Here is a 24,648-nt window from a genome sequence, read left to right on the forward strand (position 1 = left end):
GCGAGTGAATATCACTATGTTGTCCTAGGCAATATGGATGAAGAGTACCACATATCACTACAAATTTCTCTGTTATATCGACTGGAAATGGCTCTGTCTACACAAGATATCCAGTCTACAAGATATCACTGCTGGATGATGGGAGAGAGTCATGTAACTGTAAGAGCGTCACAGTTGCAAGATGGTGCTTGTCCATGGAGAACCTATGTCGGTATGAGTCATTACAACCATTCAGTTTGATTTTGACCACTGAATTTCGCAGTAACAGTCTAAACTGAAATACACCACAAATAGACCAAATATCAAGATATCTGTCTATATTTCTCGCCATATCTCTTCTATATGTCTATAAATTGATGTGATGTTGATCTATATACTCCTGTTTGACCCGTTTGTCAGCGCTAAACCCAAACAGGAATCGGCCCGTCGCCCTCCGATTTTTCGTCTTGGCGGAACTTTCGAGGTTCTTTTTCTCTTCCAACGTCAGCCACTCAACCACTCCGTCAACTTCTCCTCTCCCGTTCCTGTCTCTCTCCACTAGACAACCCCCCTCGTCGGCTCTCCCACTTTATTCAATTCGATGACCATGTCGGTTCTTGTTATGGGCCTGGGCGCTGCTAGCGCTGCCTTTTTGGTAAGCTAGGAATGAATCCTCCCCTTCTCCGACCATATTACCCGCCCGACCAACTTTGCGCTAACCGCTGGGTCCTTTTTGCAATAGGGTCGCGCTGGCTATGTTGCCCTTCGTCGTTACCAAGGAGGTATGAATGCCGCGGGCAAGGCCTTCTACAAGGGGTAGGTTTATCGACACGACTAGCTGGAATGCGATGGGATTGCTAACCGGTGGATAGTGGATTTGAACCCCGGATGAGCCGTCGCGAAGCCTCTCTGATCCTGGAACTGCCGTATGTCCTGACACGCCGAGATGGAAACCCGCCTCTTCACAAACGAGATCACTAACCCAGCGAATAGGGAGCGCACGATGAACAAGGACAAGGTCCGCAAGAAGCACCGTCAGCTCATGCTCCTCAACCACCCCGATCGCGGTGGCAGCCCGTACCTGGCGACCAAGATCAACGAAGCGAAGGAATTCCTGGACAAGCATACTTAGAGATGTTCTGTGGATGGATGAGGGTGACTGCACCTAAAGCATCGCTCCGCGCGGGGTCGATCGGTGCGGACTTCGAGGGATGTCACCTGGTGTAAGAATATGTCTTTGGATGCATAGCGTGGCGTTGGCGTGGATTTTCTTTTTTTTCTATCTCTCTCTTTTCTGGTGACATGAGAGATCCCCTCTGGGGAGATGTTGTATGTTCATATATTCCGATGAGATCGCCACTCTGCCTGTATATTCTATAACTACGATTTTCCTTTTGGTATATCTGGATCTACCGTGCATTCTATACCCAATACTATTGTAAATCATTCTAGAAGGAATACCGAACGTCATGCAGACTGTGATAGAAGGAAGACCTAGTCGGAACGGATAGTTCGCTGTGGACTCGGAGTTGGAAAGGAAGGCATCCACTCTAGTATGGACTACGGATACGGATACGGAGAGTGTTTTGTTGTCTTAGGCTCGGGTTTCGGGGTTAACGGGTTCCGAGTCGGATCTGTCAGGTCAGGCCTGAGGCCATGTCAGAGTCATAGAGTCAGATTCTTCGAGAGGATTTAGAGATGCTTCTCTTGGACCCTAAGACTAGTTCCAGTTGAGTAACTCCTCTTTGATAAGTAGGTACTGTTTTAGAAAAGAGTTCTTAAATCAGCAGAAATACTCCCATGCTGAGTCGCATCGATCGGTGGACAAGGCAGCCATCATTATTACGGAGTACGGAGAGATACTGCTGCTTCCCGAGACCCATCGATAAGCTCCATTTCTTTATTCAAGACATTTCCGAGGATCCTCTGGATCAATCCAGTCTCTCTCTCTTTTCCATTCTTTCGTTCTTTTGAATTTGTGTGGTTTGTTATCTTGATCATTTTTCTGGGGACGTCTCCTCACCACGTGCCTCTCATTCTTCTCCGCCAAAGTTGAGTAAGCCGTAGTTCATCTTCATCTCGGTCGTGGGTTGAACTACGCTGGGATTTTCTCCTCCCCGCCTTTCTCTCCTCTCGCGCCTCCTGAATCTCTTCCCCCCACCACTCAAGATACCTGTCGACTTACCCTAGTCACTCCTTTGTCTGGGAATTTGCTTCCTCGAGCAGACACCGCGGTTGCGCCCGGATCGTTTTCGCGCATGCCTGTCGCGGACGAAACACGCCCCCGCATCGCCTTGTCTATCTGCCCTCAAAGGACCTCCTGATTCGCCCTTCACCTAGGACCCTCTCCTACAGCCACCGGGAAATTTACAACTTGGACAGTTCCACCTCACAGCGTGCCGGCTCCGCTCCTCCATCATGGACGGGATGGGGGAAGGCTCCGAGGGCATGGGCTTCGATATGCCAATGCTCATGAACCAGCAGCCGAACCTCTTTGGCGCATACGGCCCCGAGGGCTCCCCGATGAATTCAGCCCTCCCGAATCACGCGTACGATGACGCCGCGCTTATGGCGGGTGACGACGCTAATGATTCCAAGAGAAGGAGGATCGCACGGGTGAGTCGCGGCTGACGAGACGGTCATACAGGGTGCTCATCGTCTTTCTAGGCTTGCGACATGTGCCGGAAAAAGAAGATCAAATGCGATGGCAAGATGCCCAAGTGCTCGCATTGCCTCAACTACAAGACGGAATGCGTGTTTACACAGGTCGAGAAGAAACGAAATCCTCCTAAAGGGTATGTCTCTGCGGTGGTTTTCTCTCGGTTGCGGAGGCTGACTCGATGGTTGTGGTATTATGCAGGGCCAAGTATATCGAAGGCTTGGAGAACCGACTCGGGAGGATGGAGTCTTTGTTGAAACTCTCGGGACTTTTGTCAGAGGAAGACGGTGGAAAGACAGACCTTGGGACCTTGGAGAAACGCCTCGCCGATCGGTCCATGTCCGCTGGCGCCCCGTCCGCTGCGAAGAGCCCGAGTCGATTCACCGCACCGCCGTCGGCCACCCAGTCCCAGCAGAATACAGCATCCCGCCAATCGACCCCCCGGGTGGAATCCCAGCCGAGCCCGCACACGGCTCCCACGTCGCCCGAATCGCAGAAGGACTCGGAACCGGAGGTGGAGGGGTTATCGGATATGATGTGCTCGCTGGTGACGAACAACTGCGGCGAGACGCGGTATATCGGTATGCGCTTGTGCTATTTAGCCCCGTGATGATCGCAAAGAGATTGACGTTTGGCTTTTCAGGGTCGTCCTCGGGGTTCTCGATCTTCTCGCCCAAGGGTATCCAATGGGTCAACGAGAAGACGGGTGACACTTCCTTCCAGGATATGATCTCGTCAGCGTATGTCGACGATAACAAGTGGATGTATTGGAAGCCGGAGATCTTCAGCGATATCTTTGCTCGACGAGTCTTCAAACCGCTGCCGCCCAAGGAGGAGGCCATGTCTCTCTTCCGGGACTTCTTCGAGAACTTCAATTGCATGTTTCCACTCTTCCACGAGCCCACCTTCATGCACTTGGTGGAGCGCCAGTATTCGCGCGATCCTTACGAAGGTTCCGGCTGGTGGGCTAGCATCAACGTTGTTCTGGCCATTGCGCATCGATTGCGCGTCATGAGCAATTTGGTCCCTCAGGAAGAGGACAAGAAAGGGTGGCTGTATCTGAAGAACTCGATGGGGGTCTTAACTGAACTCACCATGCGAAACACGGATTTGCTGAGCGTACAGGCGTTGCTTGGCATGGTAAGTTCCACCGACGTTGTTAAACGTGGCGCTTTTCTAATAATTCTGGCAGTCTCTGTTCCTTCAAGGAACACCCAACCCTCAGCCGTCGTTCTTCCTCGTTGCCGCGGCGATCAGACTTTCCCACAGCATTGGCTTGCACAAGAGAGGGTCTGGCTTTGGGTTGAACCCGGTGGAGGTTGAGCAACGGAAACGGGTTTTCTGGATCGCCTACCTTCTTGACAAGGAGTAAGTACAGTTGATGTCTTCGTACCCGCAAGATTGTTCCGCGTTGTGCGACTGAGCTCGGTTCTAACGTACCTAATAGCATCTGTCTCCGATCTGGCCGTCCTCCGGTGCAAGACGACGATGATATGAATGTTGAATTACCGAGTGACGATCCTCCCGATAACATTGGCAACGTGCCCCTTGCCGACGGCAAAGGAAAATTCAACCTGTTTAGGTGTATGTGCCGCTTTGCCATCATCGGAAGCCGGGTCTATAAGCGACTCTATTCCGCCAAGGCCTCAAAGCAGTCGGACGGCGAGCTGCTGAACACCATTGGTGAACTGGACAAGGAGCTGGAAGAGTGGAAGGACAGCATCCCTCTGGACTTCCGACCGGAACACGAAATCAAAGCCTCACACACCCCTCTAATACTCCATGTGGTGGTCCTTCACTTTGCCTACTATAACTGCTTGACGACCATCCACCGAATGTCCGTGCACCACGGGTATTGGACAAGCCGTCTTTCCAACTATGCCATCCAGGGACTGAATGCTAGGCCCCTGAATCCCCGCGTGTTCCTATCGGCTGTGCTCTGTGTCACTGCTGCGCGAGCATCCATCAACCTCATAAAATATATTCCACAAGGCGACTTCGCTTGTGTATGGTGAGTCAAGGCATTGGCGATCCTACATTTAACAGCGTTGCTAACCCACCCCTCAGGCTAATACTCTATTACCCCGTGTCGGCCTTGGTGACCCTGTTTGCCAATATCCTGCAGAATCCCAACGACGCCCGTGCTCGTTCCGACGTCAAACTGATGAACGTCGTGGTCAACTTCCTCTCGACCCTTGTCTCCGACGAATCCAACGGTAGCATCAAGCGCATGCTCGGCCTGTGCGGGGAGTTTGAACGCATCGCTCAGGTGGTGCTCGACAAGGCCGAGCGAGAGTCTCACACCAAGAAAAAGCGCAAGGCGCCTCCCGATGAGCCCAAGAACGCGCAGCGACACAGCCCGGAGGAGTCATCTGCCCCTTCTCCCTCTGCAAAGAGACCCGCGAATGCACCTCCTACTACCGCGCCGTTCACCCCACCCATATACTCAGGCAACGTCCCCGAAAACGAACCCAACGAGCCCAACGTAGCGAGAACCTTCGCCCCGAGTCAGACCGTCCCCGGACCCACCGGGTTCCCACCCAACGTGCACGACAACCTCCAAGCCATGTCCGGCCTGGGACAGGACTTCCCGGAGATGCTCAGTCCCAACATGGACGGGCTCGGATTCGGCGACCCCGCCTCCTTCGCCAGCACCCCCAACCACCCGATGTCATTCCAGCAACCCTTTGTCCCACAAGATCTCTGGCAGATGCCGATGACCATCGAGTGGGACTGGGCGGACATGTCGACGAATTTCCCAGTCTTTGACACCAACGGACCATCTCCGAATGGACCGTGAAGCCAGCCAGCCAGCCAGCCAGCCAGCCCCATGATGAGATGCGAATGAGTAGAGCAGAGCTACGAATGAGACATACGACAGACATACCCACCACGCTCTTGGATATTTCCGAGAGCCATTAAAGCGGCGTCAATGGAGTTTGGGACTGGTACTTACTTACTTTACTTTCCCCCCCCCCCCCCTCACGTCTGAAAATCTCCGTTCTTCTTCTTTTTCTTTCCTTTCTTTTGCTTCTTGATTTCTTTTTCCCGCTCGTGACATACTTTGTGTATGCGATACCAATGGCGCAGTTGCTGTTTACCTGTCTGAGCGCACTCCTGTCCCCCGTTATCTTCTGCACGTCCTCTACAAAGATCATGTGTAGTCTGCGATCGGATGGACTTCCCGACTGTATATACAAGATGTAATCATTCCATAAGATTCTACTCTCCTCTATATGTGATGTCCCTGCGGCCATTTATTCGAAGAACGTGAACAGAAGAAATAATGAAACAAGTACACTGAATCCACTACTTTATGGTCAGAAAGTACTCTTACTCCTCCTTCTACTAGTAATCAGGCACGATGTTACTACATCCATAATGAGGTAATGACGATTTCTTGGCATTGACTCAAGAGCCGCGGCCCGGCTGAGTCATCACGCCGACGGAACAGCGAAAATTCCCAAGGCTGGACGAACGAAGGCGGGAAGAACAGAGAGACCGCCGAACTTTGATCTTGTCCTTCTCCGTCAACGACACTAATTCCCGGCTCCTCCAAGAGCTTCTTCTGTCTTCTCCCCCCCCCCGCTCCTCCTCTTTCCCCCACAACCTCTCCCCCTGCAAGTCAGAAAACTCCGACGAGGGTTTATGGCTTTCACTGTTTGCTGAAGGCTTACCTATCTATCTATCTGCTTACGATAACTACCACCACACCCCGAATCAAACGACATCCACTCGACCTCTCTGCTCGCCGCTAGGCTCCACCTTCCTCGACAATGGCCACCGCCCTCCGACGGCCAGGCAATCTTGCTCGATACTCGAGGAGAGCCTCGGAGTACTTTCTCCGCGCTGGTCCGCGCGCCCCGTACACTCCCCGATCCGCCCTCCCGTCGCTGATCAACGCGCGAACGTACGCCTCCAACGGCCGCAACGGTCCGAAACCCCCGAACAATGACCAGAACGGCCAGCAACCGCCCAGCCCGCCGGGGCCGGGGAAGGGCGATGGTCAGAACAATGAGGGCCCCGCGAAGCCGGAGCCGGAGCAGCAGCCCCAGTCGACTCTCTCCATGGTAGAGGAGGGGTTGCTGAACCGGGCTGCTGAGGACCTGAAGCGGAAACTTCCGGGTTCGCAACATGCGCTGGTGGATGAGGTACATGCATTGATCAAGGTGAGGGGCATGCCTCTGGAGATGCGGCGGTTTGCCCGCAAGGTGGAAGACGGCGAGTCGGTTTCCCTGATGGAATACGCGAAGATGGCGAAGTGGATGGACAGCTATGCTGCCGAGAGCCGTGAAATGGGTTTCAAACAGGGAGATGAGGGAGCGCACAACCAGCAGAAAGGACCTGAATCGGAGAAGGAGAAGGAGCAACGGAAAAAGGAGCAAGGAGAGGGAGGCGCGAAGCAGCCGAATTTCAAGACGTTTGAATTTCGCATGGACCCTGCCACGTTCCTGGTCACGGCGATGTTGACATACTACACGTATAAAAGCATCTTCCCCGGCACTTCTGGCAAGGAGATCACGTGGCAGGAGTTCCGGGCGAATTTCTTCGACCGGGGCCTGGTTGAGAAGTTGACCGTCGTCAACGACAGTCTGGTCCGGGTCGACGTGCACCGTGATGCGGTGCTTCGGACGTACCCCGACTCCCCCGCTGCTCAACCTAACTTCCACTATTACTTCAGTATCGGGTCTGTCGACACGTTCGAGCGAAGGCTCGACGAGGCACAGGACGAGTTGCATATCCCCAGCTCTGAACGGATCCCTGTCTCCTACGTCGAGGAAACATCGTGGGGTCCCGTGATTATGTCACTCGCCCCGACGGCCTTGATGATCGGCTCCTTCTTGTTCTTCGCGAGGCGCAGCGGTGGAGGCGGCGGCGGCGGCCTTTTCGGCATCGGGAAGAGCCGCGCCAAGCGTTTCAACCACGAGACCGATATCAAGACCAAGTTCGCCGATGTAGCGGGCATGGACGAAGCCAAGGTTGAGATCATGGAATTTGTCAGTTTCCTCCAAAACCCGCAGAAGTTTGAGAGGCTCGGAGCCAAGATCCCTCGTGGCGCCATCCTTTCAGGTCCCCCCGGTACCGGTAAGACGCTACTTGCCAAGGCGACGGCTGGCGAGTCGGGCGTCCCCTTCTTCAGCGTCAGCGGTTCCGAGTTCGTCGAAATGTTCGTCGGTGTCGGTCCCTCTCGTGTGCGTGATCTGTTCGCCAACGCGCGGAAGAACACCCCGTGCATCATCTTCATCGATGAGATCGATGCCATTGGTAAATCCCGAGCGAAGCAGGCCTACGGTGGCGGTAACGATGAGCGCGAAAGCACACTCAACCAAATTCTCACGGAAATGGATGGTTTCAACACTTCGGAGCAGGTGGTCGTCCTGGCCGGTACCAACCGAGCGGATGTGCTCGACAAGGCTTTGATGCGACCCGGTCGATTCGACCGACATATCACGATTGACCGACCGACTATGGATGGACGCAAGCAGATCTTCCGTGTTCACCTGAAGAAGATCGTGACGGACGAGGACATGGACTACTTGACTGGTAGACTTTCGGCTCTCACGCCCGGTTTCGCTGGCGCTGACATTGCGAACTGCTGTAACGAGGCGGCTTTAGTTGGTATGTTTGATTTCCGTTCTCTTGTCTTTTTTTCCCCTTTGTTAAGTCACTCACACTAACTTAATCGACAGCTGCTCGTCACAACGCCGATCGTGTCACCATGCAGCATTTCGAGCAGGCTATTGAGCGTGTGATCGGTGGTCTCGAGAAGAAGTCCGTTGTGCTCTCCCCCGAGGAGAAGCGCACGGTGGCCTACCACGAGGCCGGACACGCCGTCTGTGGCTGGTACTTCCGCTGGGCCGACCCGCTGCTCAAGGTCTCGATTATCCCTCGAGGCCAGGGCGCCCTGGGTTACGCCCAGTACCTGCCCGCTGGCGGTGACACGTACTTGATGAGTGTCAACCAGATGATGGACCGCATGGCGATGACCCTGGGTGGCCGTGTGAGCGAGGAGCTGCACTTCGACAGCGTCACCAGCGGCGCCAGCGACGATTTCAACAAAGTCACCCGCCTGGCAACCGCGATGGTAACCAAGTTCGGCATGTCGCCCAAGCTGCGGTACATCTACTACGAGGAGGACCCGTCGCAGCAGATGCACAAGCCCTTCTCAGATGACACCGCCCGAGACATCGACACCGAGGTTCAGCGCATCGTGGACGAGGCCCACAAGCAGTGTCTCACTCTTCTCACCGAGAAGAAGAAGGAAGTCGGCATCATCGCCGAGGAGTTGTTGACTAAGGAGGTCCTCAGCCGCGATGACATGATCCGTCTGCTCGGCCCCCGCGAGTGGCCCGAGTCGGGCGAATTCGCCAAGTACTTCGATGGTAAGAACGGCCAGACCATCGCGCCGCCGGAGCCTCCTAGCAATGATGAGATCAACGGCAAGAACGGAGGAGACCAGCCCCCTGTCCAGTGATAGAGCACTGATGACACTGCCGATTGAACCTGAACCTGAACTTCGCGGACAAGGGCAGGGCTGTGTGGTAGGGGGGATCTAACCATCGAGCCGTTTATATTGGCAAGAGTTGGAAAGGGAAAAAAACATCATCATCATTCACATATATGTTCTACAGGTTCTGTATTTATCTTGTCACGGAAGCATCTCCTTTCTTGTTTTTTCTTTTCTTTTCCTTTTTCCTTCCTCTCTCTTACTCGTTTCCTCTTCAGTTTCCTCTCCCACCTATCCATCCCCCTTGTACCCACTAACCTTGTCCACACTTGTTCTCCTCGGTGTCATGTCTGTCTCTCCCCTCCCTCCATCCTTCCCGTCTAGATATGATCTCCCTCTTCTTCTTTCTTCTCCTATCTTCTTTCCGCTGCGTCGCGTCGCGTCTCCTCCACTTTTTGTGTGCATGTTTGTTTTTGCTGCACTTTTCTTGTCTTATGAAATCGCCTGGTGTCCTGTCGTGTGTACTTGTATAGTAGTAGTCAAAGCTATTCATTTCTTTTTTATTTTCTTTGCTGTGTGGGGGGTAGGGGGAGGGGAGAGATTGGGTCTGGTTCAAAGTATTGGCTTGTTGGGTTGTAGGTACATAGTAGAACAGTTAGAAAAGTCTGGACTTCTCCGTGGTTGACTCTTTGAACGGATTGTTGGTATTATGTATGATGTGTAGGTAGGTAAGGGATGGTTGAGAATGACCAAATAAAAGTAGATTCGATAAAGCACGCCATCCCTGAACGTCCCAGATATCACTAAATAAAATATATACGGCAAATTCAAGAAAAAGAAAAGAAAAAAAAAAAAAAAAAACGATAAACGATAATTTTGAAAAAAAAAAAAAAGGCAGGTCAAATCCTGAGACCAATCCAATTTGGGAAAGAAAAAGGAAATTGATGATTCTACCAAATCGTCCACCCCTACTGGGCCTTCTTGCCCTCCTCGGTCACCGCCTGTTCGGCTCCCTGCGCCTTGTTCGCGACGGCCTTGCGGGACTTCTTCTTGTTGTACCGGGGCTTCACGGAGAACCGGGGAAGGAAGCGTCCGACGCGCGCTTGGTACTCGCTGTACTCGGGGTACTTGCCGGCGCTGATGGACTCGGTGAGACGGGTGCTGCCCTGGAAGACGAGGAGGTAGCCCAGAACGCCCAGGCCCGTCCATTGGACGTAGGTCTCCGTGCGGTAGGCGTTCCAGAGGTACAGCGAGAGCCAGATGGCCTGTTCGGAGAGGAAGTTGGGGTGGCGGGACAGGGACCAGAGGCCGCTGACGACGAAGCCGCGCTCCAGGTCCTCGGGCGTGTACTGGTCCTTGTAGTACTCCGGGATGCGGGCTTCCTTCTGGTAGGTGTGCTTGGCGCGGTGGAAGTGCCACTGCTGCTGGTCGGCGAAGTACTCGATGATCAGGAAGAAGAAGGCGACGCGCGAGAAGACCAGGTCTGGGATCTCGAAGGTCTGCTGCGATGGGAGACGCGACAGGAGGAGGAAGTTGTAGGTCGGGGCGGTGATGAGCAACAGTAGCAGGGACTGGGTCAGGCTGATGAACACGATGTTGAACAGGAACCAGACGAAGCGGTTGTTGACTTTGGCGCTCACGACTTCCCACCGGTAGTCTTCGGAGCCGATCTGGTAGCCGCCCTTGCGCCAGTAGTTGAACGTCAGGCGGAGCTGTTGACGTTTCATTTTAGATTAGCTATCGTTGCGGGGCGAGGGCTGGCTGTATCTTACACTCCACAGCACAGTGATGGCGGCGATAGTATCCAGGGACTGTGTCGGGAGCCCCGACAAGCGCGCCCACACCGCATAGTGTACATTGTAGACGGCGGGCAAGATACTCCAGAAGCGATCCACCTGGGAATAGTTGCGGTTGATTTCCGAGAAGACCAAAAAGAAAGCGGACATAGCCAGACAGAAGCCCAGCGCCGTAATGAAGGGGTTCGTCGACAGGTAGATATCCCTCAAGATGACCACATCTTTGGCCTCCGCCGCCACCTGCAGCCTCTCGGGAAGGGCGGATAATTGAGAAAGGAACGGTAAGACTGTGTGGTTGAAAGACGCACAGTCCGCGATGGACTGAACGGTCGGGAGGGGCAACTCCATGACTCAGTTAACTTAAATCTGGGGAACCTCGGGTGGGGAGATGAGTGACAGGCCACCTGTGTAAGGGGAGGATGACGATGATGAGAAAGAGAAGGATTGAGAGTCGAGGAAGATCAACGCAGCAACAACAACAACAAACAACCCCGGTCAGACGCTAGTCCGCTTTGGGCGAAGGAGCTTGGGCCAGCCTTATGGGTGCCTTAGGCCGTCAGGCTCACAGTCCCGTTGCGGTAAAGCGCGTCTTTACGCGCTTCGTTCTTTTACAAGAAGTACTCCGGAGTACATCTCTCAACTTACTCTGCTTTCATCCCACTTGGTCCTTTCAATTGTGGAAAGAACGAGAACGAGGTACTCAAGGGTCTCGGTGGAGGAAGCAGATCATGGATAGTATCTAGTAAAGATCAATTCCCCCCAGATCTGCGAGCATGAGTCCCACGAAGATCCTCTGTGTCGCTGAGAAGCCGGCCATAGCGAAGGCGGTGGCCCAACATCTCTCCGGTGGATCTGTACGAACAGTAAGTTACAGACAGGGCGATAGGCCTGGTTGGAAATAGAACGGCAAGGATGGATGCTAAGGGCACGGTAGATCCCCATTCGTGGGAACCCGTACGTCAAGAACTATGTGTTCGACTTCAACTTCGGTGCGCCATGGGGCAACTGTGCGGTCACCATGACGAGCGTACTTGGTCATCTGACGAAACTGGAGTTCGAAAAGCAGTACAGGGGCTGGCAGTCATGTCTGCCGGAATCCTTGTTCGAAGCTCCGGTATTCGAGTTGGTAGAAGATGTATGTTGCGGTCGTCTGCTCCCGCGGGGATCTCGCGGGCATGAAAAACCTGGCCGTTGACATTGAGAATGCAGGATAAAAAAGCAATTGCAAAGAACATCCAGGAACAGGCCAGGTACTGCCAGGCTTTGTTCATCTGGACGGACTGTGATCGAGAGGGCGAACACATCGGGACGGAGATCCGGAAGCATGCAAAAAAGGGCAATGCGCGGATCGTGGTCAAACGGGCTAAATTCAGCAACACCGAGAGGGCGTGAGTACTCAGTTCAGTCACAACGCCTGTATAGCCTACTAATACTCTTTGGATCCCGCTTACAGCCATATCTTGAATGCGGCGCGCGCCTTGATCGAGTTGGATGACCTCCAGGCGAATGCGGTGGCGGCTCGTACCGAACTCGACCTACGGATCGGTGCGGCGTTTACGCGGCTATTGTCTATTCAGCTGCAACCGCTGACAGAGGCCTTGGCTAACAAAGTCATAAGTTATGGTATGCCCTCTCTGATTCCACCCCTAATTTCTACATGGCTAATGTTGGGCAGGGTCCTGTCAATTCCCCACGCTGGGGTTCGTCGTGGATCGTTATCTCCGGGTGAAGAACTTCAAGCCAGAAAAGTTCTGGGGCATCAAAGTGATGCACACTCGAGAAGATATCAAAGTCAACTTTCTTTGGAAGAGAGTCCATCTCTTCGACAGAGCGGTTGTGACGGTGATGCTGGAGCGATGCTTGATGGCCAAGAATGCCAAAGTCACCAAGGTGAACCAAAAGCCCACAAGCAAGTGGCGGCCATTGCCCCTGACCACCGTGGATTTACAAATGATGGGAAGTCGATACCTTCGCATGGACAGTCAGGCCATTATGAAGGTAAGCGTCACGCAGTTAACAGGTCTTGACTTCTAGCTAATTACGAACCCCCAGGCTGCCGAATCGCTCTATACCAAGGGCTTCACCAGTTATCCACGTACTGAAACTGATCAGTTCGACAAAGGAATTGACCTGAAGAAATTGATCGAAAAGCAATTTCCGGACAACAATTGGGGCCAATACGCCCGAGGGTATGGTACAGTCTCTTCTGACTATCGTACATCTTACTAACGTCCCCTTTTTTGAGCCAGACTCCTCGATGGTGGATTCAGAACCCCTCGAGCCGGGCGCCATAATGATCATGCCCATCCGCCCATCCATCCTATCTGTTGGGTCGCCCCGACGGCTTTAAACGCGGATGAAAAAAAAGTGTACGAATTTATCACCCGGCGATTCCTCGCCTGCTGCTCCGAAGACGCCAAGGGTCACAGTTCAGAGGTCGAGATCGAGTACGGGGATGAATTGTTTCACGCCAAGGGTTTGACTGTGCTAGAGCGAAACTACCTTGATGTATACGTCTACGACAAGTGGGAGAGCAGTCAACAGCTTCCCAACTTCCGCGTGGGCGAACTCTTCGAACCCACAGAAGCCAAGATCTTCGACGGCCAAACAACGGCCCCCAACTACCTGACAGAGCCAGAGCTCATCGGCCTTATGGACGCCAACGGAATTGGCACGGACGCTACGATGGCCGAGCACATCGCCAAGATCAAAGACAGAGAATATGTCGTGGTACACACGCGCGGCAGTGGCCGAAATGCCGCAAAAGTATTCATTCCCACCTGGCTGGGAATTGCCTTAGTCGAGGGGTACGACAATATTGTTTCTGGACTGCCGGATAGTCCCTCGCTCAGCAAGCCGTTCCTACGCAAGGAGATGGAGAGTCGGATGCGGGATATCTGCGCTGGCGCCATGACGCGCCACGACGTTGTACACGAGAGCCTGGATAAGTACCACGAGGTGTTCATCCATACCGTACGGCGCATTAATATGCTGAAGGACGCTATTCGAAAGTATTCGAGTCAAATTGGCGCGTCGTGATACTTTAGCCATTGTGTCTTGCAGGGCTACGTGGAGTTGGTTTAGGCTAGGCGGCTTACTTGTCTGATATGATACCCATAATTGAATTTATACATACTTGGAAACGTGCTACATGAAATGATTCCAGTCAAACCTGTCCACTATCAAACCGTCACACTCATTGTCCTAATCAATCCTCCTGTGACGGCAGCACACTTCTGCGTTACGAGGCCCAGTCCTTCATGATAGAGGAATCTACGGCTAGAGTGACCTGCACTGGATGGTCCGTGATGTGATAGTATCATACTATCATAATCAGGCCCGATATCTCGCAACAGACCATTCTAGCAGTGTACCTTCTTACCAAGAGGTGGTTCCTCAATAACAGCAGCTGCGGCATACCGCCACATGCAAAGCCCATCCGTCCGCGATGCACAGATACAGGTAACTCCCCCAGACCCAAGCAACACCAAAATAAAAATACAAACGAGCCCGTCACCAACATAACTCTAGCCATGACTGTGCCTCACCCCATCTTCCCCGGCTTTCTGAAAGATCAACACAACCGGCGGTTGGCCTGGTTAACCCGCCGCCGGCGGATCCGACGGCCTTCCTCGAACTCCGCCGCCGTTGGATTGTACCCAACGGCATCCCGCCACGGCAGCCATATGAGCCATCTGGCGGTTGATCTCGGCCTCTATTTGGGTGTTCAGAGTCGCGTCGAAGACATCCATTTTAACGAGCATATTATCCCGTATGTCGGTGCACAGCCGCTCCTGCTCTTTCTCGAACTGCTTCAAGATCATGGAGACTTGATTTTCGTATCTAGTCATGACGAGCGTGATCTTTTCTATGGCTTGGACCTGCTTTGACTTGATTTCTTCGATGGCTTGTGCATAGGCGTCTTGCCGTTCCTTATACAGGACGCTGGCCCATATCAAACGGAAGAAGATACACGATTCTCTCATGATCGCAGTCCAAAGCAGGCCAACTTGAAGCAGTGAGTTGTGGTGTGTGAGAGAAAGAGCAGGAGCAAGCGCATCCGCGACCGGCTGAATAAGTTGCCCAGCCTGGTCGAGCCACGACGGACCCTGTCGGCCGTTCACTTCCAACAAGGGAGGGAGGCCGTATGCAGGATCCGAAGTGGACTCACCTAAGACTGGGTCAACAGGTGCTAGGAATGCACCCTCGGTGAAGCAGCCGGTTTCATTGGATGCGCAAGGCTGTGCATCTAATACGGGAGACAAATTCCATGAAGAGGGTAGGATGGCGCCTTCGTCCAGAGCTACAGCGAGGGTACCGGTGATGAGCTCGACTTGTTCGGCGAAGGTGCAGGATGGACAGATGCTATTGAGGGCGACGGGTTGGAAGACGGTGAGGAGGGCTGTTGTTAGAGCCAGCAGCATGAAGCTGCAGAGCTCCATGGTTTGGTTTGTGTCTCTTGTGATGATATTGGTATTGATGTTGATGGAGGTAATAATTGTCTGCAAAGCAGTGGTAGAATTCAATGTGTGATGGGAGATGGAAGAAGGAAGGAAGACATGACCTCAACTGGAGAAGAGAGAGGGTTTATATACCAGTCAGCTATAGAAGTCAGGTGTAGAAACAACCCTTTGTTCTGTGAATATTGCAGATGAGGTGAACATACAATTACGACATGCAGACTTGTGTGTGATAGCAAGTCTGACAAGGTACAGTGAATGCTGAAAATGCCTGCCATTGACCCCTAATACTTTGAAACAGCTATGAGCGTATGCATTACTGACTAGCCACTATTTAGGTAGTTAGATGTAATAGAGATATTAAATTTAGAGAAAATAGGTGGATTTCCAATCTAGAAAAGATATACCATGATATATACAGACATTTCAAATGCTAAGCATGTGCAATACCATTTGTGATGGTCCAGGTTCAATTTATATCAAGCACCATTCCTTTAAGAAAGGCGACCACCAAGAACAAAGCCATACCCAATAGTAAAGCCCAGGCAGACCATGTTGATCAGACTCGACACGCCATGAACACGACCAAACCTCTTGTTCAGGGTCTGCATCTCCTTGGAGTGGGGCGGGGCGTCGTAGCTCTTCTTGCCATCACGGGTTTCTATATAGCACAATAGTTAGTGAGCACCGCTCAACAATCCATTGAATACATAGATGGGGGAACCAGCTTACCCTGATGCTTCCGTTCCCGCATGATACCAATAGTCAACGGACGGAGCACGAACTGGTTCAGCAGCCCGGTCACCATAACCGTAACCATGGGAAACAAAGTGCTGTATCGGTTCTCTGGTGCAAGGAGTCCTGAGATCCCAAGGGACTGTCCATTCCGGCTAGCCGTCAAGGCAACCACGACAGGCAGAGCAGACTGGATGGTGAAGTAGATCGGGAATGTTGCAGTTTGCAGGGCCGCAAACTGGGGGCGGGGAAGAGCCCTAAAGGCAACTATGCCAGAAACAAAAGTCTAAACATACTCAGTAATTATTCATGGAAGAGGTATCCTATGTGGGAAATGAGATATGTTTGTGTACCTGGTAGAGCTGGACCCCGAGAAGGGAGCCATAGCTGTCGAGGTGTCAATACGAGAAGCCTTGTTTCTGTTGTACTCAGAGGGATACAAACCTGAGAATGTGATACGGGCGGGGATCCAGCACACTCATTTTGAATATTGTGGTAGAATATGTGAAGAGGAGGTGGGCAAACAAAGCTATAGAAAAGTAGGTGGAATGACAGATGAAGCTATCTGGATGCCCGAGGCTCGGCGGGAGATGGTGGCATAAAACTGGAGAGGGGACGGCTATCTAATCGCCACGCACCATAGCTTGATTCCTTATAGCCACTCACTGTGAGCAGCCAAACCCTTATTTCCACAAGTTCATATATAAACGTCACGCCGCTCCAGACCCATGATGTCATGTGCCTTCGCGTCCAGCCTTTTCCCAATTCGGCAATATCGCGCGTCTGCCTGACCAGCCTGTGAGACTATCAACAGCCCTTTCCCACCGCTTGGGCAACCTAGGTGGCTAGTTGTCCCTTTCTCCTTATTCCTCTTCCTACTAGACACAGTTCCTTTTTGTCAGACTCATCATGGCGGATAAAGAAGCTACCGTGTACATCGTGGACGTAGGGAGTTCCATGGGCGAGCGCCATCAGGGTCGCTCCGTCACAGATCTCGAATGGGGAATGCAATATGTATGGGATCGGATCACTGCGACGGTAGGTATTTTGAGTCATAATTGTCTGTTATCATTCTTACTGATTTGTCGTCTAGGTAGCTACTGGACGCAAGACGGCGAATCTGGGGGTTCTCGGGCTACGAACCGATGGTGAGACCCTATATGCCGATCCCTAAACAACCAACTGATAGCCAAGATAGATACTTCCAACGAGCTTTCTGATGATGTTCACTTTTCTCATATCTCAGTACTTTCAAATATCAAACAGTACGTTGACTGGGAACTTGGCGCATGACGGTTTTAACTAATATTACCAGATTTCTTATGAGCGATCTACGGAAGCTGGGCGATGACATCAAGCCCAGCACTACTGACAAAGGAGATGGTAATAGTGTCCAGTGCTCATTTCATTGATTACATCCAGCTTACTCTAGTCAATATGCAGCGATCTCCGCGATCATCTTGGCTATTCAAATGATCATCACCCATTGCAAGAAGCTGAAGTATAAGCGGAAGATCGTCTTGATCACCAATGGACGGGGCCGCATGAACAGCGAAAACCTCGAAGACATCACCAAGAAAATCAAAGAGGATAACATCGAGCTTGTGATTCTGTATGTCTTTCTAGTTCATCTTCTCCTACTTAGGACTTACGCTCCGCAGAGGAACCGATTTCGACGACTCGGAATATGGAGTCAAGGAAGAAGACAAAGACCCAAGAAAGGTATATCATTTTCTCTGTTAAATCAATTGACGTTATTAACAACTTTAGGCCGAAAACGAGAGCATGTTGCGCAGCCTTGCTGAAGATTGCGATGGTGTCTGTGGGACACTAGATCAAGCTGTGTCTGAATTGGAAATTCCCCGAGTGAAAAGCGTCAGGGTGATGGCCAACTTCAAAGGTTTTCTTCAACTTGGGGACTCGGAAGAATACGACAGCGCAGTCCGCATTCCGGTAGAGCGCTACTATAGGACATACGCGGCTAAGCCGCCGTCTGCAAGTTCCTTTGTCCTGCGTTCGGGCCTAGGTTCACAACAGGATCAGCCCGAGTCTCATACAACCGCTGCTGCCTCGTCAGACACTCTAGGGGTAGATGAGAGCTCGCTGACATCTGTGAGGCCTCTGCGGACATATCATGTTGCGGACGAAGATGCCCCGGGTAAGAAGGTGGATATTGAGCGGGAAAACCTTGCCAAGGGTTACGAATATGGACGTACTGCAGTCCATATCAGTGAGACTGATGAAAACATCACGATTCTCGAAACATTCGCCGGAATGGACCTGCTTGGATTCATCCAAAGCGATCAAGTACGTTCACTGCGCCTAAACCACCCATCCCCCCTTTGTTAATCTCTAGATAGTACGAGCGCTACATGCACATGTCGACCAGCAATATTATCATCGCGCAGCGTGCAAACGACAAAGCAGATCTTGCACTCTCATCCTTCATCCACTCCCTCTTCGAATTGGAATGCTATGCCGTTGCCCGTCTAGTATTAAAGGAGAATAAACCGCCTATTCTCGTTTTGCTAGCACCATCAATAGAGCCGGACTTTGAATGTCTGCTCGAGGTTCAGCTGCCGTTCGCCGAGGACTATCGAGCATATCGCTTCCCTCCTCTCGACAAGGTGGTCACGGTTTCCGGCAAAGTCGTGACTCAACACCGGAACCTTCCCAATGATGATCTGCTGGATGCCATGGACAAATATGTGGACAGTATGGAGCTTGTCGATGTCGATGAGGATGGGTAAGGCAAATCTCCTAACCTGGCAGAGGCCGTCTTCTAACCCCGAGCAGGGAGCCCGTGGAGACATTCCCCATCGACGACTCGTACTCCCCTGTCATTCACCGGATCGACGCCGCCATCCGCTCGCGTGCCATCAAACCGCACGAGCCCATACCAGCACCATCCAAACAACTGTTGAAGTTCTCTGAGCCACCAGAGAATCTGGTCGAGAAATCCCAGAACCATCTCAACAAGCTCGTCGAGATAGCAGACGTCAAGAAAGGTCAGACTTTCCCACAAGCATACCACCCAAACATACTGACCCCAGCACAGTCCCACCAAAGATCAAAGGCCGCAAGCGCACCCGAGAAACCGAGAAGCCACTCTCTGGGCTCGACGTCGACGCCCTACTCCACCAAGAGAAACGCACCAAGATCACCCCCAACAACGCCATCCCAGAATTCAAACAGATCCTAGCCCAAGCCGAGGATCTCGACACTATCCGCGAGGCAGCGAAACAGCTAACGACGATCATCGAGAGTCAAATCCGACATAGCCTCGGCGACGCAAACTACGACCGTGTCAACGAAGGACTAGGCATGATGCGAGACGAGCTGATTTCGTACGAGGAACCTACACTCTACAATGAGTTCATCCAGCAACTGAAAGAGAAGCTGCTGAAGGAAGAGCTCGGCGGTGACCGACGAGAGCTGTGGTGGCTTCTGCGGAAGAATAAGCTGGGTCTGATCGATCAGCGCGAGTCTGACCAGTCCAAGGTGACAAGTGCAGAGGCCAAAGATGTAAGGATTCATCCCATAACGGTTATACAATGTTGATTATATTGACTGACACTTCTGCCCAGTTTCTGTCCGCAAATTGAGTTAATCTAAGGGGGTGGGGTACAGGGTAGCAACAACAGATGAGATACCACTATGAACAATGCCAATTTTGAAGGAATGTATCGTGTGCTCGTTGATGGGTATCCTTAGTGTCCGTAGGGGATGCCGTAAAATGTCATGCCAAACAAGCTCGCTAAACAACGAAGAGAGTCTAGTAGATAAATATCGATGAAAATAACAAGAGCCAGCGCTCACGAAATGCGCCCAATTCTCTTCTTGCCTACATCAACCTTTTGGCCCAGCCTAGTCCCACTCAGTCAGCACATGAATAGGAAAAACTAACGGATCGGTAAAATAAAGGAAGGGGAAGAAAGAAGAAAGAAACATACCGTTCAGCATCCTCATCCGCCAACTTCAACAGCTCATTCTGCAGCTCGAGCTCATTATTAATAGCAATACCCAGCTCCTTCTGACGCGTCACGATCTTCATCAATTCATCCACACTCTGGTCCTGACTCTCCATCGTCTGCTTCTGCAGCTGCACCAAGCCCTGATTATCCAGCTCGCGCGTTCTCTCCGTCTCCCTACCCAGCACGCGGCCCGATCGGGCTGGTTTCCTGCCCGCTCCTCCCCCCCCTCCTCCGGCGGCCCCAACAAGGGCCTCTTTATCCTGGATGGACGCGACCGCGCTATCAACCCTGCTCTTAGCCGCCATGGCGTTCAGCAGGTCCTCGAGCCCGTCTTTCTCCTTCCGCGCGTTGATCAGCAGGTCCTTCCGCCGACGCATCTCCCCGTCGCCCAGCGAGGGTCCACTACTGCGGTTTGGACCGTCCCCGCTTCCAGACCCAATGTTCTTGAGCCCCGCTTCTAGAGACCCGATCAGCGTGCCGGCCCGCACGAGGCTGCTCTTCGCGCGAGCGGAACTCTCGTGCTGCTTCTGCGGCGTCGTCTCCTGGTCGCGGCGCGTGAGATGCAGTCTGGCGTCGTGCAGATGTGACTTCATGTCCCGGTAGCAGTCTAGCCACAGCGTTGGGTCTGAAATGGGCGCCCCTGCGGCGCCCGGGTCCGTGATGGCGGCGTGGAGGCGCGCGGAGGTGTTCGGCGCGCCGCGGCCGTTGGTGGAGGTGGTGGTGGTTGTTGTTGCTGCTGCGGCGGCGCTGGGGAGATTCAGGAAGCCGCGCCAGGCGGGCGAGTTACGCCATTTGGGGTCTTCGGTGTCGTTGATGGCGCGGAGGTAGGTCTCTAGGGCTAGGCGGCGGTCTTCGCGGAGGGAGGCGTTGGAGACGGTGCTGGAGAACCAGTTCTTGGAGGGGAGGGGGGCGGGGGGCGCGCTATTTGTTTGGGTGAGGAGGGTTTTGTGGAAGGAGACGAAGTCGGAGTAGCGCTTGGAGAGGGTGAAGGAGCGGAGGGGGAGACGGAGGGTGATGTTGTAGATTGTGTAGGCTGGGGTTGTCGGTGAGATGCTGGTTGTTGGAATGGAGATTTCGAGATTGGGTGCCATGATTGTGTGTTTCTTAATGTAATGATTCCACGGGACTACAGTGTCCCATGGGCAAAGAAGGTTGTGAGAAGGTAAAGTGAAGGGATGAGGAAGAAAGAGAGAGAAGAGAAACGATGACGAAGTGAGGCCGAAGTGGATCACTTGATAAGGTCACGGTATATTGACTATACCCGATCTGTCTTAGTTCTTGGTTCGATATCGGCGATGGCTCAACGGTCACAATTTAAGATTCAACCTTGAATATAGTTTCCTATGTATGATACATATACATGATTCTGTCTATCAGCTTCGTAATTCATCGGATCTACAAAAGTTCATGATGTCATCTTCGTTATCAGGGGTCATTCATGTTATGAGTCAAATAGCTTCAGTCGCTAGCTAATGTTGCATATTGGCAAGGTCATGGATTGGAGTTATTGGGCTCCTGGTATCATTATTGTTCATGTACATATTCAAACAGGGTAAGATGTCCATATTCAGCCCCGTTATTCTCAAATGGATGTGCTCCACATCTCTCGAGCTCCCAACAAGTCCCGCTGCCCGTAGAATTCTCCCACAACGGTGATGATCATGTCCAGCATGGCGCGCGTCTGCGTGGTAGCTTCTAGAGGATTGCTGTCATCCCTCGCCGGTGACTCGTTGCGAGAGTTGGTCGGATCGCTCGGCGAATCCTGCGCAAGTCCGTCTAGTCTCGCCTGTAGACGTGCCTTGGCAACTTCGAGACCTTCGCCCGAGGGATTCTCTTCTACATCAGGCATATCCTGATCGAGGCCGGCGACTTCCCTTTTCCCGTCTGTCTCTTCTTCCACAGGAGCGGGCCCGTCATCCGGGAGCTCCTCGTCGGATTCGTCCGCTGACACATCTCCTGCTGCTTCCACCTCCGCCTCCTCCTCCCTCATCTTGCTCAATATCTTAGTAGAGCGCTTCCCTAAATCTCGGATCTCCGCGACCTCGTCGGTTCCCAGTTGTCCTACCTCGCGGCACTTGGCCAGGAGACCCCACGCCCAGGCACCGATACGCCGTATGCGCGCCGCGTCGCCGCTCCGCACGTTCTCTGACATCAGACGTCCCATGATTCCCAACACGCCGAGTACACTATTCATGTCCATACATGCCAGCTGCGCTGTTTGCGGATCCACGGCTAGTAACAGACGGCGCCACTCGCGACAAGCATTCTTTGAGTGTCGGGGTAGGGTAATCGGATGCCAGTCGTCGAGGGTTGTGATAGCGGATGACGGTGGTGTACATTTTAAAATGGAGCGGAGGAGGAGGAATCGGTGGTGTAGGAGGTTGTAATAGCTGGCTTGCGCGTCGGATAACGTGAGTTTGTCTGGTGACGCCGCTAGGGTGGCAGATGCTGCTGTGGTGGTGACAAGGACTTCATCTTTTTGTGTTATCTCTTGGATAATCTCTACTTCTTGTTCGTCTTTGTTGGATCGTGGTAGCTCCGCGGCGGATGTGGCATCGCGCTGCGTCTCCGTTTCGTCTGGTCGGGGCGCAGTAAATGTGAACGGTAACGAGTTTGCTTCCGACCTAGAAGTATTCCATCCTTTATCAACCATCTTATCTCAAACTTCGCGGGGAATGGAATATCGCAGGCTAAAAAGAATACAAGCAACGCAGGCGTTTAGCAAGCGGGTGGCCACAGTAAAGATGAAGTGATGCGGGCTACAGAGAAAAGAGAAAATCTGCTTACCGGACCATGCGAAGATATTCCAACCCATCCTCAGCGGGGCCATAGAATAACTCATCATCTCCCCCCGTGTCGAGGCCCGGAAAGGCGCTCTTTTGGCCGTAGAAAGGATCGTTGCGTGGGCGTTCGTGCGCCGGCCTGCCGGAGTGGATTCCTTCTTCGTCATCGTCTTCGTCGGCGTAGGATGAACGGGACCGTTTACTCTGCATAGGCGGTTGTGAGAAAGAGCCGGAAGGCTTTCGTTTGTCGGGCATGCTGGCCATGGGAGTGGGGAGGAATGAGATTGTTGTCAGTCGTCGCAAGGTGGAGAAAAAGATGACTGCGATATCCAAATGGAGAAGCTTCGGGAGCTTGGGCCATCTGCATATGCACATCGTGCCTGATTATGTAATTATGTACATAACTTATTTTCTTTTCTATAGATATCAGATCTCCTACCTCTCAATGACACTACCAATTGCATTGCAGAGGTAAATTGGATACTTCACGAGCGTCTAAATTTAAAACCAGGCTACTGGGGAATACAGTAGTGTTCCGGGGAATCTGATAGCGCATATACTCGTCATCGCACGCTGCACAGCCCTGCAGAGCATATTGTATACCAGGATGTTATGTAGAAAGACTATAAGAGTAAGTTCTTTCCAGCATATAGCTTGTAGTGTGGAGAAAGCATTTCTTCGGTATCAGCATCCAGTCAGCTCCACAGGGACAACAGCCCCACAGTCTATTGGTTATCATTATGTACATACTCATGTGCGGTCATTCTCTACCTACTATGTAGGTAAATCTAAATTTCAGTGAACATCAATGCCAATATCCGTCCTTTTGAACGTATTGACGTCCGATAGATACGGCGCCGGTGAGTCTGCATCAGGCGGCGTTGATGCTCGGTGTATATGCACAAGCGAGCGCAAGAGGGCCCGACAGACACTGTACTGTCAAATATGCATGCATTCCGCAGGGACGACATCCTCACACCCTCACACTCTCAACTGACATCACAAGGGCGGATCCCATCAAGGACGATCTCGCACTCATCACACTCAGCCAAGGTAACCGAATTCGCATCGCAGTCGGTAAAAGAGAGACTCAACCAATCCGCTGCTTGCGCCGTACCCAGACCTCCTGGTCAGCACCTTCAGACTTCTCACCCGTCGAATTCTTCGCATCTCGCAGCTGAACTTCCCAAACCTTAAGCTTATAGTTCCCACGATCAGCCACCCCAGAATGGATATCAAAAGCCCACCCATGCTTAGGACACGTAATCCCCGCACTAAGCGTGATTCCGAAATCTTCAATATCAAAGAGGTTCCCCTGCGACAGCGGGAACGACGAGTGCGGGCATTGCTGTTTTCACCGTTCAGTAATTGGGATCTAGATGTGTTATCGCGGGGTGTCAACAACCCACATGGTCAATGGCGTGGAATTTCCCCTTGTATTTGAATACGAGGACTTGATCTTTTAGGTCCGCGTGGCTGTCGAGATCTGCCTCTACGGGCGCTTCGGGCCTCGAGGGGTCGTTTTTCTGAGGGATGTGGAAGGCTTTGCATCGGGGCGCTATTCGGTAGGCGTCTTTGTCTAGACTGAGGTCGGGGAACGATGAGGCTAGGCCTACTGGTCGCCAGCCTACGTCCGCTTGTCGTCTGAAGGGGTTTATGCTTATGTTCATGTTGCGGGGTGCTGTCTAAGACGGCGCTGGGAATATTCTCTATTTTAATAGGAGTAAGAGTGAGTAAAGTAGTGCTATGTTGACAGGCCCCGTTCCATGATTATTTTTCAGCGATGCCTCGGATCTTATGTAATCGGATAAGGG

At 52.4% G+C, this 24,648-nt stretch overlaps 10 protein-coding genes across 10 annotated transcripts; 5 read left to right on the forward strand and 5 right to left on the reverse strand.

The window, feature by feature from the left end:
- The first annotated feature begins 489 nt into the window (after positions 1–489).
- pam18 (putative mitochondrial DnaJ chaperone (Tim14)) lies at positions 490–1,381 on the forward strand. The gene is made up of 4 exons (XM_024836796.1): positions 490–634; positions 722–795; positions 852–905; positions 973–1,381. The coding sequence occupies exons 1-4, from the start codon at positions 581–583 to the stop codon at positions 1,109–1,111; spliced, it is 321 nt and encodes a 106-aa protein (XP_024695139.1). The 5' UTR covers positions 490–580; the 3' UTR covers positions 1,112–1,381.
- Positions 1,382–2,397: 1,016 nt separating this feature from the next.
- On the forward strand, positions 2,398–5,438 carry atrR (transcription factor atrR; the record flags this gene model as incomplete). Its single annotated transcript, XM_024840024.1, has 7 exons — positions 2,398–2,595; positions 2,647–2,774; positions 2,840–3,219; positions 3,282–3,778; positions 3,831–4,006; positions 4,086–4,649; positions 4,706–5,438. 7 exons carry the CDS (start codon positions 2,398–2,400, stop codon positions 5,436–5,438), a joined length of 2,676 nt encoding a protein of 891 aa, XP_024695140.1.
- A 976-nt stretch (positions 5,439–6,414) lies between these two features.
- On the forward strand, positions 6,415–9,113 carry P168DRAFT_316546 (ATP-dependent metallopeptidase FtsH/Yme1/Tma family protein; the record flags this gene model as incomplete). The annotated part of the gene is made up of 2 exons (XM_024840025.1): positions 6,415–8,257; positions 8,329–9,113. 2 exons carry the CDS (start codon positions 6,415–6,417, stop codon positions 9,111–9,113), a joined length of 2,628 nt encoding a protein of 875 aa, XP_024695141.1.
- An 887-nt stretch (positions 9,114–10,000) lies between these two features.
- On the reverse strand, positions 10,001–11,290 carry P168DRAFT_249357 (DUF1295 domain protein). The gene is made up of 2 exons (XM_024834166.1): positions 10,859–11,290; positions 10,001–10,798 (listed from the first exon to the last, which is right to left on the reverse strand). Exons 1-2 carry the CDS (start codon positions 11,228–11,230, stop codon positions 10,055–10,057), a joined length of 1,116 nt encoding a protein of 371 aa, XP_024695142.1. The 5' UTR covers positions 11,231–11,290; the 3' UTR covers positions 10,001–10,054.
- Positions 11,291–11,551: 261 nt separating this feature from the next.
- On the forward strand, positions 11,552–13,972 carry P168DRAFT_325405 (DNA topoisomerase 3). Its single transcript, XM_024840996.1, has 7 exons — positions 11,552–11,745; positions 11,817–12,017; positions 12,092–12,270; positions 12,336–12,505; positions 12,558–12,880; positions 12,935–13,071; positions 13,132–13,972. The coding sequence occupies exons 1-7, from the start codon at positions 11,656–11,658 to the stop codon at positions 13,919–13,921; spliced, it is 1,890 nt and encodes a 629-aa protein (XP_024695143.1). The 5' UTR covers positions 11,552–11,655; the 3' UTR covers positions 13,922–13,972.
- Positions 13,973–14,481: 509 nt separating this feature from the next.
- Positions 14,482–15,324, reverse strand: P168DRAFT_279967 (uncharacterized protein; the record flags this gene model as incomplete). The annotated part of the gene is made up of 1 exon (XM_024835836.1): positions 14,482–15,324. One exon carries the CDS (start codon positions 15,322–15,324, stop codon positions 14,482–14,484), a length of 843 nt encoding a protein of 280 aa, XP_024695144.1.
- A 397-nt stretch (positions 15,325–15,721) lies between these two features.
- P168DRAFT_302872 (DUF4149 domain-containing protein) lies at positions 15,722–16,631 on the reverse strand. The gene is made up of 4 exons (XM_024838701.1): positions 16,522–16,631; positions 16,431–16,464; positions 16,075–16,363; positions 15,722–16,003 (listed from the first exon to the last, which is right to left on the reverse strand). Exons 1-4 carry the CDS (start codon positions 16,557–16,559, stop codon positions 15,837–15,839), a joined length of 528 nt encoding a protein of 175 aa, XP_024695145.1. The 5' UTR covers positions 16,560–16,631; the 3' UTR covers positions 15,722–15,836.
- Positions 16,632–16,925: 294 nt separating this feature from the next.
- Positions 16,926–19,761, forward strand: P168DRAFT_288489 (ATP-dependent DNA helicase 2 subunit KU80). Its single transcript, XM_024836797.1, has 11 exons — positions 16,926–17,115; positions 17,171–17,225; positions 17,276–17,342; positions 17,393–17,460; positions 17,521–17,689; positions 17,739–17,799; positions 17,848–18,384; positions 18,438–18,823; positions 18,874–19,085; positions 19,136–19,602; positions 19,665–19,761. Exons 1-11 carry the CDS (start codon positions 16,987–16,989, stop codon positions 19,680–19,682), a joined length of 2,169 nt encoding a protein of 722 aa, XP_024695146.1. The 5' UTR covers positions 16,926–16,986; the 3' UTR covers positions 19,683–19,761.
- On the reverse strand, positions 19,622–23,089 carry P168DRAFT_265217 (uncharacterized protein; the record flags this gene model as incomplete). The annotated part of the gene is made up of 5 exons (XM_024834897.1): positions 19,622–19,944; positions 20,031–21,154; positions 21,297–21,306; positions 21,671–22,675; positions 22,839–23,089. The coding sequence occupies 5 exons, from the start codon at positions 23,087–23,089 to the stop codon at positions 19,893–19,895; spliced, it is 2,442 nt and encodes an 813-aa protein (XP_024695147.1). The 3' UTR covers positions 19,622–19,892.
- A 422-nt stretch (positions 23,090–23,511) lies between these two features.
- On the reverse strand, positions 23,512–24,563 carry P168DRAFT_288490 (Rieske (2Fe-2S) protein). Its single transcript, XM_024836798.1, has 2 exons — positions 24,244–24,563; positions 23,512–24,182 (listed from the first exon to the last, which is right to left on the reverse strand). Exons 1-2 carry the CDS (start codon positions 24,502–24,504, stop codon positions 23,925–23,927), a joined length of 519 nt encoding a protein of 172 aa, XP_024695148.1. The 5' UTR covers positions 24,505–24,563; the 3' UTR covers positions 23,512–23,924.
- Between the last annotated feature and the right edge of the window lie 85 nt (positions 24,564–24,648).

Source organism: Aspergillus campestris, assembly GCF_002847485.1.
Source record: "Aspergillus campestris IBT 28561 chromosome Unknown P168scaffold_3, whole genome shotgun sequence".
NCBI lineage: Eukaryota > Fungi > Ascomycota > Eurotiomycetes > Eurotiales > Aspergillaceae > Aspergillus > Aspergillus campestris.